This window comes from Dermacentor variabilis, chromosome 4 (assembly GCF_050947875.1).
Source record: "Dermacentor variabilis isolate Ectoservices chromosome 4, ASM5094787v1, whole genome shotgun sequence".
NCBI classification, from domain to species: Eukaryota; Metazoa; Arthropoda; class Arachnida; order Ixodida; family Ixodidae; genus Dermacentor; species Dermacentor variabilis.
The window spans coordinates 139,633,526-139,648,395 of NC_134571.1; the positions used below are offsets into that span (position 1 = coordinate 139,633,526).

Here is a 14,870-nt window from a genome sequence, read left to right on the forward strand (position 1 = left end):
GCCCCGATAGCATTCCTCACTGCCCAGCCAAACTGCCTTACCAGAAGGGACAAATAGACAATAAGAGTGGGGCATGCAAAAAAGGTGCTGACGTGAAGAAAACCACCGAGAAAGAAGAAACTCCATGTCGTGTGGTGTTTGTAGTAACGTGGTTTTGCAGTATGATTATCACTTTCGCAAGAGACTGCATCGGACTTCTCGAAGTATGCGTCCAACAGCGTTCCTAGAACTGTGCAGTTAGCGAGCTTGGTACAGTACCAAATATGTTTGGGTCGATCATGCTGATGCATCCGGTGCCGAGACATGCGAAATCTTGTGGAAGTAATACAGGGTCCATTACGAAAGTGATGCGCATGATTTTATTATGAAGTGACTATCCATGGCAGCGTGGTAAAACCGGTCAGGAAATGTGGCGAATGTTCTGCCCTACCAATGCAGCTGGTCGCCAGTTTACTCCGATCAGTGCGAGCGAATAACACGGCGCGATGGAACATTTGCTTGAACAGTGATACGCTATCAAGTTTAGCATGAAGCTTGGAAAGAATGCAACCGAAACATTCCAGATGCTTCACGAGGCCTTCAAGGGCGAGTGCATTTCAAGGTCACAGTCCGGGAGGTGGCATAAGGCGTTCAAGGAGGACCGGGAGGAGGTCGCCGATGAACCCCGTTCTGTACGCCCAATAATGACCATAATCAACGAAAACGTGAATCATGTGCGCGAAGTTTTGTGTTTCGACCGTTGATTGAGCATTCAGCAAATTGCCGACACCCTACACGTGTCCACATTTGCGGTACATGGGCTAGTGACTGAGGATCTGCAAATGCGCAAGGTCTGCACGAAGCTTGTGCCGAAGGTGTTGACGGAAGATCAGAAAGAACTTCTGAGTTTTGCACTGTCAAGAATTGATGGATTTGATTCAAAATTAGCCGGAGTTCCTGAGCTCTGTCCTAACCAGAGACGAATCCTGGAGTACGAGTACGACCCTGGAGAATCCTGGAGTTCGAGTACGACCCAGAATCAAAAAGGCAGAGCAACGAGTGGCACACAAAATCATCCCCCCACCCCAAGAAAGCGCGAATGAGCAAGTCTCGCATCAAAACGATGCTCATTGTCTTCTTTGACACCCGAGGAGTCGTCCATTTTAAGTTTGTACTGCAGGGAGAAACTGTCAACTCAGCCTTTTACCTGGAGGTGCTCAAGAGATTGAAACACCGGGTTGCGTGCGTGAAGGCTGACATCAAAGACATGGTCAAGCTCCACCATGACAACACCCCCAGCCACACGTGCTTCATCGTTACCAACTTCCGGGCCCGGAGCAACACCCCAGTGATCCCCCATCCCCCTTACAGTCTCGACTTGGCTTCGTGCAACTTTTTTGTTCCCCCAACTGAAGAGAGCGCTGAAAGGAAAGCATTGGGATACCATGGAAAACATCCAAAAGCATGTTGCAGCGTTCCCGAGAGATATTCCCGTCGAGGACTTTCAGGGTGCCTTCCAGACGTGGCAGACACGTCTCCGCAAGTGTATTGATGCAGGGGGAGAGTATTTTGAAGAATTTTAGCCATTTGTATAGGTCCGGTCAATAAATCTATTTTTCTCAGAAAATGCACATTACCTTCCTAATGGACCCTGTAGTACCCCTGAAATTCATTGGCCAAAAATACTTCTCAAGATCGCAGTCGAGCACAAAATGAACTGACAGCAAAATCTTCACAAAATCATGCTCTGGTGCCATCTTGTGATGGCGATGATGCTGTGTCTGATGGTTCTGACGGTAGGCTGGTGCCAACGCTGCAAATGCGGTTTTGAATTTGTTTTCGATTGCAGCGCTCAGGCAATTTTCGGACACACTTTCTTGGAAAAAAGAGAGCATTAGATTTCGGCCAATACGGTAGTAGCAGACCAGAGGTTCCTAGTTGGTAACTACAGTAAAACCTTGTTCATACATATTGGAAAAATACTTGAGAAAAAACGTACTAACTAGGAAAACGTACGCTTCGAAGGCACAAAAATATTCGACAGACTCAATTGTAGTTAATGTCTAGATAATGCAATATGCTGCACAAATCGTTTCAGCATGAGATGCTAACACATGCCAAGCCGAGGGGGCCCAAACGGCCTGATATTAGAGTTGTTTTTGAAACTTTGGGAAGTTTACGTTTGCACTCCTCGAATTCAGCCTGGGTCAGCAGCTTCTTTGGGCGGGGCATTTTGGCAGGAAGATATGAAATACCTAGTTGGCAAGAATTGCGGCACAAGACGCCAACATGCATTGAGTTGGTAGGGCTCGAGCGACTGGAGGCACTGTTTTCCTATTGTGTAGTGTTTTAGGATGGCAAAGGGAAACCAAAACAACATCGAGTTTGTGGGTAACAGTCGAACACGATTCCGCCATAACTAAACATGAGGCTCACTTCGCACCACCTGGGGCAGCTAGGAAATGGCACCCCATTTGGGCTATAGCCTATTAAAAGCATGCAGTATGCTTCCAACAGCACTACAAGTAGATAAATCAAGATGCTTGTAGCAGCGCAACTATGGCCTTCCAAGCCGGTGAAGAAGAACGGCTCTCATGCAGATAGCGCAAGATCAAACATGCAGGCGCGATCGACCTGAACGGCCAACAGTATCAGCCGCCCCTAAGATCTTGTGGCACCATGGCTGGCCAGCCTAAATAAACAGTAAACCACAGCGGGTACCTAATCATGCCGCCTCCCACATGCTTCTCGCAATAGGGTTGATAGTGGTAACCGCGTATGTGGCAAGCTCTGTTGTGCACCGGCGTTTTTGCATGATGCATGGATAAGCTGCTACAGCGAGCGGTTTTCGATCATGTGTGCCTCGTGCCTTCTTTTGTTCATATGGCATCTAGCGGCTAGAAAACGTGTCATACAATCACAGTTTGGCAGTTTTCTGAAAGATAGTGTTTTCCGGGAATGCATTAACAGGCAAAAAGGAAGCCTAACAGTATTGAGTTATTTTTTGTGTTCTCGGTCACAAACGTTGGCGCTGGAAAATCTTATGAAACGGGACCGTGTCAACTAGGTTCTACTGTATTGTTGTCCTGATTCAAGCAAAGCACAATGTCAGGTGTACACTGCATTGTTGACTTCTGCCTAACACACTCAGGGCCCTCAGGGGCTGAAGTTGACAGAGTTTGCACACACCACTGGACAAAAGAAAGAAGTTGACCCCGCCAAAGAGCAGCATCGTTTGCTCAGCTATTTTCAAGTGTAAAAAAAAAAAAAATTGATCTTATGCTTACCTTAGCTTTAATTTAACGAAAACTTGCAGAAAGATGGCACTTTTACTTGCGTGGTTTTTAAAGGGACCTTGGAACAATTTTGCACATACCGAGTCGTTAGGGTAGGTCCTTCTGATCATTAACTGACATCAAGTGCTCCGCATAAAGTGTGTAATTTCTTATAAGGTTTTAAAAATGTACATCGCTACCGATCGCAGCACGCCAGTCGGCTGAGTTTTCAGCCACCCCTGACCAGATGGCTCGAGGTGACAATATGACGCCACTAGAGTGGGCTACCCCCACTGGTTGCCACAGCATGTCATCTATAATTTTTTGAACTTTATGGCGAACAGATGTTCATAATAGTTGGGATGTTAGTTACCGTATTTATTCAAATCTAGGCCGATAGTTTTTTTCAAATAATCATATGCCAAACTCCAGGGTCAGCTTAGATTTGGGAATTTTAAAAAACGCGCCAGGTTGTAATTTAAAATGATAAATATGGTGCATATTTGCACAGAGAATTCCCCCTGAACATCAGAATGATTATTTCTCCCTCAAATGAAGACCTATCCAAGCGGGCCGAGCTGGGCGGCAAGCTTATGGTGGCAGCTTCCACATCTATCGCAGCCGTCACAAGCGAATCGTCTCAATCCAAGCAGTTTCAAGAAATTAAGGACGAAATCTCGCACCAATCAGACTCCGTGGCCACCCTACAGACTGCATCATGATCAATGTGCCGGAGTGCTCTGCAGCCACCTGACAGACACCCAAAGCTATGTTGGCACCATTACACGTATGGCAATGCCGCGCACAAATGTTTACCGCCTTGCGAGCTCTCTGGAAATGCCCCGGGAAAGCAGTGAGGGCGACCAGTGGCCCTACCGCACCACAACGTCGCTCACCCGTGTTCATCTTAACTGACTGCGACAGCGGCATCCGCTTCCTCGTCAATACAGGTGCCTAAATAAGTGTAGTCCCAGCCTCCCCCAAACATGTCGCCTCTGCATTGCCAAGTATGGAAACCGCTTCCTAACTGTTAGTTTAGGCTTGCAGAGAACCTTTCGCTGGATTTTCATTGTGGCCGACGTGAAATTCACTATCCTCAGGGCGGATTTTCTACGCCACTTCGGTCTCTTAGTCGACATGCGTAACCAGAGACTGCAACACCCTGTCTCGCGCAGTGAGCTAAGAGGCAAGCCTTCAAGACATTCGCTGCTCAGCAGTACGCTCTTCAGACCCATTTGCACTCTCCACTTCACTTCCATACTGAACGAATATTAAGATCTGACGCACCAACACCAAATCAGATTCCCAGTGAATCATGATGTGTTCCACCGCATCGCTAACATGGGACCACCGGTGCATGTTCAACCCCGTCGACTATCGCCTGAAAAACTACTACCGACACGGCACGAATTTGACCATATATTGGTGTTTGGTATCATTCCACCTTCTTCCAGTCCTTGGGCACCTCCCATCCACATGGTTCCTAAGCCATCATTGGGGCACTCGCGTCCGTGCAGGGACCATTGAGCGCTGAACATTGTTATGATGCCCGTCAAGTACACCATACTACATATCGACATACTAGCAGGTCTGAATGGTACAGCAAAACCTCATTAAACTGTACCTGCTCAAACAGTAGTTTCGTTTTAAAAGTAATAATGTCAAGTCCCTGACTCAGCGCCCATTGAACGTAATGTGTTTTGTATCCGCATAAACCATACCAGCTTATTGCGTATGTATCGGTTAACACGTAATGTTTCTACTCTTCGTCGCGCAAACATGGCAGTGCGTCGTCTCCGTTGGGCGGCCCGGCAGAACAACAAGCCTCAGAGGTAAGAACAACGGCCTCCAAGTGCCCTGTGCGTTTGCACGTGAAGCCACATCAACATAAAATTTTGGTGCCGTGCCAGAGCATTGTGGCATCGTGCAAACAAGGACTCGCGTCATGCCAAAGCTCAGATAAAAAAGACTGCAGGTGCTCAGCATAAAAAAAAATGACATTGTTCGTGCTATTGAACGTGACATGAAGAAGTCGGCGCTGGCACGCGACAGGGATCTACTGTTGACTGCGGTGTGTGGCATTTGGAATGCGAAGAAGTTGCTTGGCAGCACTGCTGTGACCGCGAAGAGCTGTCGGCTACGAGTTTCGACTTTTCACCGTCGTTGTCTCAGTTGTTGCCGAAGTGACGACTAGCAACAGTGATAAGGACACGGAAAGCGACAGCAAGGGCGATTCAGGCTCGACAGTGGCAGAAGCTGCACATTACGTCAGCCTCATGAATGTGATCGTCGCAATGAGAACAGCACCCCGCAATAAAAAAGGTGCATCGTGACTTCTGCAGCGCTACCGCCTGCATGCATGGAGAACATGCAACACAAACGAGGAATCTGGCATGCGAGTGTTTGCCAAGAAGAAGGGGCTCGCTGAAAAGCTGGCTCACAGCTTCGGTATGTTTGAGGCCGCTGTTGTCGCTGCTAGGCCGCCGCGCATCAAACGAAAATAACACTTTTGATGCGCGAAGTAAATAAATACTGCATGTTTCTTCCCCTTTCATCACACTCTCTTTCGTTTTTGACAGGTAAGTGAGCAATCTCATGCTATTTTGGTTGAGCACTACTACTGTTTAGTACGTACTTTTTCCGAGCTCCAGCCTGCTATGCTTTAACAAGGTTTCACTGTACCACAATTTTTTCAAAAATTGATCGCATGCGGGCTTATCGCTGAACACCTGTGGCACCAGAATACATCCCAAAGAAGACCATCACTATGCCTTTTGACCTTTTCGAATTCCTGCGCATGCCATTCAGCCTTTGCAACGCAGGTCAGACATTCCAAAAGTTCAAGTTCATCAATGGCATTGCCTCGGTTTTTGCCACAGCTACCTGGACGACTTGCTTACCACGAGCAGCACTCCGGAACAACACAAGAACACTTCTGCACTGCTTTTTCGATGTCCACCTGAGCAGGACGTGATCACTAACGGGGCCAAGAATGAACTCGAAGTGCCCAAGTTATCATTCTTGGGTCACGTAGTCTCCTACTCCGGAGTAAGGCCACCATCTGAACTGCAACGACAGAAGACTTCCCACAGCAAACCAAGAGGCGTCAGCTACATGAATTTCTAGGATTGATAAACTTGTACCACTGCTTTCTGCATAAGTGCACCCAAATCATAGAGCCACTCCATATATTGCTGAAGACAGCAGAAGGCTCCTCAAGCGACCTGCTTAGGGGCATACAAGAAAGCAACTCAGCGACAGTACGTAGCACCTGACTACATTTTTCTCAAGGAAGCTCACACCTACTAAATGCCCTTACAGCAACTTCGAGCACGAGCTGCTAGCTGTCTACTCCAACATACACAACTTCAATTATCTTCTGGAAGGCATCAAGTTTTTCATTTTACCCGACCATAAGCTTCTGACCTATGCTCTTCACTCTCTCCACTCAGACGGTGGCACGCACACCACGTGCGAACTTCGCCAACTGGCATACATCTGAGTTCATGACAGACATCCCCCACGTAAAGGGAAGTGACAATATCGTGGCCAGTGCCCTTTCGCAGAGTGCCATAAATGCTGTCAATGCTCCTGAGGGAATTACCTTCGATACCCTGGCAGCAGCTCAGAGTGAAGACAAGGAGCTGAAAAGCCTCCTAACGACAAAAACTACTCTCAAGCTGCAATGGATGCCGATTCCGACATCGGACAACCAGGGCCACTATCTCGTACGCGTTCGAAAAGCCGACGTTCGATTTCACCTCACGCGATTGGACTAGATTGGCCGAGGCCACAATATTGGCGCAGCCTGGGCAATCCCGCGAGGCGAAATCGAATGTTGGCCTTTCGAATGTGTACAAGATAGTGGCCCAGATTCGCTGCAACACCTCCACAGGCAACCCATGCCTCATGCCTGCCAATCTACGTCGCCATGTCTTCCTCTCGATTCACCAAGCTATCCCATCAAGGAATAAAAGATGCAAAAGTTGCTCACAGCAAGGTTCATCTGGCCAGGTATCAATAAGGATGTGCGTTGCTGGGCAGGAGGATGCATGTCGTGTCAGTGCACCCAAATCCATGGCCATACCGCGACACCGTTGGCAAAGTTCGCGCCTCGTGACGTGCGCTTCGACCATGTACACATCGATACTATCAGGCTGCTACCACCTTGCAAAGGATATATCTATTTGCCGACACAGATTGACAGACTCACACACTGGGTGGAGGCCGTACCTATGATGGACATAATTGCTGACACTGCTGCCCACGCCCTTTTGCACCACCGGGTTGCTCATTTCAGGGCACCTTCAATATTAACGATGGACAATGAAAGTTTGAATCTGCACTTTTTGCCAGCATCATGTGTTTTATCACTGCTTCACGCATTACAACTAAATTAAAATTAAATTATGGGGTTTCACATGCCAAAACCACTACCTGATTATGAGGCACGCATAGAGGTGGACTCCGGATTGGACCACCTGGGGTTCTTTAATGTGCACCTAAATCTAAGTACACGGGTGTTTTTGCATTTCGCCCCGATCGAAATGTGGCAGCCGTGGCTGGTACTCGATCCCGCGACCTCATGCTTAGCAGCCCAACACCACAGCCACTAAACTACCATAGCGGGTCCCGCATTAGAACAACTGCCCACTACCCGATTAGCAACAGCACGGTGGAGCGTTTTCATTGCCAGCTGAAGACTGGGCTCGCTGCAGCAGACAAGTGCAGCTGGATGGAAGCACTGCCACTGATTCTCCTGGGAGCCAGGACAGCCGTCAAGAAAGACATCGCTTCAGTGTGGCTGGACTGGTCTACGAAACGACACTCAGCCTTTCAGAAGGATTCTTCACAGCTACTCCAAAAGACGCTTACATGGCCTGCACGGAGTAAGCACTTAAGCTAGGAGACATAATGAGCAATCTTTGTGCTAAGACACCACAACGAACGGGCAGCGTCGCGTGCAGTGCAGGTATCACCAGAACTCGCCTCGTGTTCACATGTGTTTGTACGCCATGACGCAGTTCATCGGCCTCTACAACCACGATACGACAGGCCGTTCCGTGTGCTACGATGCAGTGAGAAGCACTTCACGATCGACGTGAGCAGTCATCATGAAGTAGTATTCCTCAATCGGCTGAAACCAGCGCACATTGAGGACGCAGATGCCTTTTCACCTGCTCCAGCATCTGTGACACCATCCAGCAAGGCTCAAGTAGTGCAAACATGCAAAGTCGCAAAGTCAGCAGGACACGCAGCGGATGCCTTTCCAGGGACCCCATCATATAGGCCTTTGATGCCTTGGCACAAAGGCCTCTGAACATTGATACAAGGCAGAAACCATCTTTAAACAACACGCGCGCAGGTTCGTGGGCCCTCCAAGAGGACAACGGCGGATTGGTGAAAAAGATGAAGACATGATGGCACATGCATTTGCCACACGCACTCGCATCTTAGGTGACCATTGTCCAGGAATACAAGAAGAGGTGAAGCAATGCTTGAGAGAGAAAGAGAAGGCATTGCTATCTCCTGTTTGGAATGCGGCAGTAGTCTTTATTTATTCCCCGGGCACAAGTTAGCCCACAATAAATAGTTGTGTCTGAACCCCTTGAACTCTTCGTTACAATATGATCAATGGTGTAAATGTTCACTAACTCACTAGGAGGGGAAGTAATAAGGCGGCCGAGACGCCCATTCCCATCTTTCAATATCGCTTGAATGTTATCGCGTTACGTACGGGGAAAGGAGGATGGTGCAATGATGCGAAACGGAGCTGCCGAGGTTGGACGATACCGAAAATAAATTCAGTTGTTGCTTTATTCCTAAGGGACGCATTACGCGCTTTTGTCTGCTCTATCCAGCAGCACATCCTTCACGACCATACCTATGCCTAAAAGTGACCAGCCACATCTAGTATGGTGGCGACTCCGGTCTACAAAAAATTGTTGCCGCTGGACAAAGAGATAAAAATGAGGACGAGGACAGCAAGGACATCCCATGGCATGTGTGCACTTAGATGCCGAACAACTAGCAACAACAAATCTCGCACGCTGGCATTCACGTCACAGTTCTGTGATCATGTGGCCAGCTGTGTTTACAAACTTACTGTCCCCTCTCATTGCTCTCAGAAATTGAAAGTTGGGCTAGTTGCTGTAAGCAAGGCCCTAATTAACAGTCGCACGCTGAAGCAGATGAAGTTTCAGTTCGTGATAACTGGGTCACTGACTGCTTATTACAACTGAAAAGACAACATGTAAAATTTTTGTGTCAGTGCTCCTTTAAAAATTGTGATCGAGGTTAACCAGCTCAGAATGTGAAGGCAGGGATTGGTCGTAATACAGTCGAATCTCGTTAATTCGAAGATGCTTAATTTAAACTACTGGTTTATTCGAACCAATGCTGTGGTCCCGTCTAAGTTGTGTATTCCAATGGCCAAAAACGCCCGGCAATTTGAACGCGCACGCTTTTGCAACAGTTAATTCGAACATATAGCACTCCAACATTGCTCTCAGTAGCGCGCTAAATTACACGGCGGTGCCCCCAACCAACATTGCTCTCACCTGGCCATAGAGGAAGAACTTGGGAGAGACCCCTCAACGGCATGTGCGAGGTTCCATATTAAGTCCAAGGGCAATAATAACACCGTCGTCACTGAGCGCCTACCCGGTATGTACGAGTGAAAGCGCGCGAGGGGAGCTGACAATTGCAGCTCACTCTCGCCCACATGAAAGAGACGGAGCGAGGAGGAAGTGTGCCGTCTTCTGTCGTGCTCAAGGCATGCAATGCTGCGAGGCACCGGGGAGGGGGGTCTACTCTGGCTGCAACTGCACATGTGGTGGCTGCGCGCAGTCACGTGGCCATATCTTGAGTGCAATCTACATTGGGGGCAGAGTCTACGTGTGTCAGCGGCTCGTAGCTTTGTGCGTGCTGCATGTTCTTGGCACTCACTTTTCGTTGAAGCAATAGACAGCAGGAATGTCACTTTGCTCACTGCTGCTGCCGCGATTCCACAAGCCAGCGTTTTGACAGCGAGTTTCCACGTTCATCAAGTGAGATGTGTTCACGTTTGCTTGTGCGAGTGCGACACCATGCTTGCTAATTTACTTAGCATACCCATGTTTACAAGTTTATACGGACTATAAATCTACTACTATTCTTGCTTCACCTTTCGAGCGAAACTTCGACTCTTTTTTACAACGATGAGTCGAAACCGAGACGTCCCAATGGAAAGGATGTCCGAGACAAGTGTGCCACATCCGATTCTGCACAAGACGAACCCTGAATAAAAGGACACAAAGGCGACACCCAGCACCTTATTCTCCTTATCTTTTGCACGTGGCGATGCCGCAACAGGTGGGAGCACACCAACATCATTATGATCAGTGGCAACGACTTCGTCATCTTTATAAGACATGACGCGTTAAGAACGCAGAACGAAGAACGCAAATGCCTATCTGTCAGCAGATGAAGGAAAAAGCATGCGAGCAAGCAGAGGGTAGCAGCGGCGGAGGCCCAGTCCAGCCTCGGCAACTTTGCCATGGCAGTCTTTGGTGACAGTAAGGGGGCTTAGGTGGCAGAGGTAATTAGTACCATCTATCACGCTGGTGGGAAAGCAAGTCTGCTTCCCTCCCATTTCTCTGTACGACTCCCTAGTTTCATGGAGGCAGCTACAGACAAACACCTTTCCACACCGCACACTATATCAAGCCATGTACCCAACACAATACCTGCAACAATTCCCAGACTGCAATGCCCCAGCCACACTCTACCACACCACTTGGGCGTGCCGACTCACGAGCGCCAACCCTATAATCCCACAACGAACCACACAACAGTGGGAAGTCTCGCTGCCTAGCATCAACTCCCGGGACCAGCTCGATCTGGTCGGGAGAGCGCGCAGGGCGGCCGCGGCTCATGGGATCTTGGACTGAGAACTCCACCCATGCCCAGGGCCTGTCAAAGGACCCTGCAGTTCCTCTTTATTATAATAAATGTTTTTCTCACTCTCTCTCCCACCCCTCCTCGCAACTGTGCTCCCATCGCCCTGCCTGTCAACTCTCGTAATTCCCACCTTCAATGGTCTCCGCATGCGCCCGCCTCCACGCCGGCACGGCACCAGCTTAGCCCGCTCCCTGAAGTTTCGGTTTCTGTCGTTATCGGCAAGGCAAGCGTTAGCCGGCGCAGACAGTTTCGTGGTCCTCGCTCGCTGCGTGCTTGCGCACCACAATATTTTATAAACTCGCACCGATCGTGCATTGTGCTATGGTGCACGAGTACTCCGAATTACAGGGAGGGCTTGTTCTTGAACTTATTTTAATTCGAACAAATTTTCGGGCCCCTTGAGTTCGAATTATCGAGATTCGAGTGTAATACTTTATTATTCTAAATACGCTTTCTGCTCACCAGCTCAAAGTGTAGGAGTTCGTTCACTCACCTGAGCCTGGCCTTACGGTGCCACGAGGCGACAAGACCACGTCACCAGCCGTGCACGCAGTGCTGGACGACCACACCGTGCAGAATGACAGGATGCGAGATCCCAGCAGTTCTCCATCCTGCGCCGACTGGGCCACGGCACCCTCCAGGCCAGCCACCACGTCAGGCCCCAGCTGGTACTGGAACATTAGCCGACCAGAAACGCAGCCCTGCACGCAGATGCCTGCCATCAGCCGTGTCCACTAAGCATGGAATATTGACACGTGTACTTGTCTTTATCGGGCGACCACGTTTCGCCGCCTAACAAACGTTATCACACAGCGCGGGACGCGCCTGCATGTATCGGAAGTTTCTGGAATGGTATCGAGGCTTCTATCCGCTGTGTGTTGTCGCCGAACCTTGTGTTATCTGATTTCATCGCGTGAGGCGAATGGTGTAGAACTTTGTGGAAGACACGCGGGTCTCAGCGATTAGCCTTGAACATTCGACGACTGCTGCGTAAAAGCCGACGCGCTTGACCCACTGATCAGATTTCGACGACCGCCGATCGTGTTCGTCACTACCATTGTTCTTTGAGTGTAGCCTGTTTTTGAGGGCGCAAGTTCGCCCAATAAAACGCTCGTTTCGTTAATCACAGTTTTGCTGCCTTCGTAACCGTCACTACCACGTGACAATATATGATAAGGAAGGTACTTTAAAGACATGATCCATGACCTAGTTCGCTTATTCAATGCTTTCACCAATGGAGCTTGCAAAGCAGCAACAAAGCACCAAAACAGAGCATTACCACTAAACTTCCTCAGATTTACATAGCTGCCTATGCATCGCATAATGCAAGAAATGTAGAGATGTGCGAATACCGAGTAGTATATTTCGAGTTGAATATTGAATATCAGGAACTTTTCACAATATTTGATGCTTACAAATTTTGGGCAAGAAAATACAATGCTGCACATGCTAAGAAGTCTCCTAGCATTGCATAAGAAGAATGTAGCAAGCTATAAGTAACTTAGGTACATAGAAATCAAGATGTACAGTACGGTCTACTTTTATTACCACTTTTCTACTTATAGGAAAAGCAGCAGTTTTTGGGTAGTCTAGACTCTAATAAATACATTTTTTTCCTGTCACAGAGCAAGCTTGATCTAAAAGTGTATGTACAGTAAAACTTCATTAATTTGCATTTCACAGGATCTAAAGAAACACCCTAATTAACCAATGTCCAATTATCGAGGGTATCAAGAAAACAATAAGCAAATGATTACTTCTCAATGCACTTTTATTTACTGAATAAATGGGCCAATCATGTTTCTATTTTGCACAAAGGCAGTGCGGAAGCTGCACTTCTTGTGATCTCGTGGCTGATTAGTGCTCGCAGTGGAGAAGGCCTCGCGACTTCATTCACAGCATTACCGTGGTGCGTCTTCACCTGAGACAGACAGGCTTTTTGTTATGCACGCACATCCCGATTATTTTTTCGCCAGTGAGCTGGTTGCTGTCCATCATGATGTAGCCAGCCCTCTTTATCCTCGAAAGCTTGTCAGAACGAAACTACTGTTTGCCGCAACTGCTGCGGACGAAGCCGCTCTAGACGTGACCTTGTGGTGCTGAAGGTGCGTGGCAGATACACGTGCCGAGTCAAAACAAAATTTGCTTCAATTGCGGACGAAACCACAGTCGCTATCGATGAGATCATGCCTGGAAACTATGCAGTCGTGAAGGCACGCGGCCAACGCAGTGCTGTGCACGACGGTAAACGCAAGAATAAAGGCTTTAAATGCATAAATACGCACAAAATGTCCTGGCATTGCTGTCATTCACGTGCGATTTCCACTGATGACTATGGCGATCCAGACTAGTGATGCGCTAATGCCATTTCAGCTCTCTTGGGTCACACATTTGCGATGCACCAGTGCTCGCCGAGCTCCGAGAGTTGTGCAAATGAACAGATGTGAGGCCAAATACATCCGAATTAATGAGGGTTTCATTGCAATAGGCAATGCATACTCCTGCCAAGACCAAAGGAAGAGTCCGAATTATCTGATTTTCCAAATTAACGAGGGTCGAATTAACAACTGTATTAACAACTTTAACAACTGACAATTAACAATTAACAACTGAATTAACAACTGTAGTATCAAATAACAGATCTCTACCGATGGTACTATTCCCAAACAACTTGTTAATTAAAAATTGTCTGACAAAATTATATCTAGACAAAAATTTTGCTGAAACAAAGGAGAAAGTTATTAAAAATGTCATTGTTGCTTCGCACAGCGAAGCCTTTAACAATTTGCCCAACCGAAAGTTATTAAGACCCTACAGCTAAGGATTGTGACCTCTAGAACATGCGGGATATCTTAAAATTGGCGCACCACAGAGTTGAGGCGCTTCGGTGAAGGAAGTGAAACTCCGTTCAGAAATCCAACAAAGTGAAGTTGTCTTCCACGTAGGTGCTGCTTTCCATGTTCAAAAACTCGCACACAGATGCATTAGAATTGGTAGAAGTGCAACTTTTTCGTGCATGAGTGGGGCATGACAGCAATGCCAGCTTGGAAACTGAGCGCTAATCATGCTGGCCACACCCCTTTTTTGGAGGTGATTTAAAGATCCGCACACAGTGGCAAAAGAAAGTTGAAAACTGAAATTGACTACATAGTTCCCAAATAATCCAATAAATGGTGCTAGCTGTCCGAGAGCGCTCAGAAAGCAGCAAAATACAAATTTGCAACCATCGATGGCGGGCTATCAATTGGAATAAGTGTGAACAGGAAAATGTTCAAGGGAACAACAAATTAGTATGACAGCACTGATAACAGCTCAGTTCTAGTATATAAAGGTGTGAAAAATATATTTTTTTTATCAATAGAATTTCTCTAGAATAGAATGGAAGTGCTTTTTTTCCCTTTCAAACTAATGAATTCGTGACATTCTGTTGTACTGAATACCTGTGAGATTTGGAGTTTAAGAGTTAACCTGTGCTTTGTGGAAATGTTTTATTTATTGCACAGAAAGTCTTGCATTCCAGTTCTTTTCACCAAGGTCAGAAGGGCTACCCAACTTTATGGCAGGTGGGTTATCGTAAGGCAATTCTGTGCAACAGAGTGCGCACCACGTGAGTCAATCATCGCTCTGCACATAGCCCAAACCGACGTTTAAGAGTGGGCTTCGTCTGCACCGTGT

General features: G+C 47.7%; 1 protein-coding gene across 3 annotated transcripts in view; it reads right to left on the bottom strand.

Annotated features, from left to right (window-relative positions):
* LOC142579854 (uncharacterized) overlaps window positions 1–14,870 on the bottom strand; it is a 181,408-nt gene that overhangs the window by 119,393 nt on the left and 47,145 nt on the right. For all 3 annotated transcript variants that reach the window (XM_075690471.1, XM_075690472.1, XM_075690473.1), the window contains exon 9: window positions 11,689–11,896. In XM_075690471.1, the coding sequence (XP_075546586.1) occupies window positions 11,689–11,896 (208 nt within the window). The remainder of the gene's footprint in view (window positions 1–11,688; window positions 11,897–14,870) is intronic.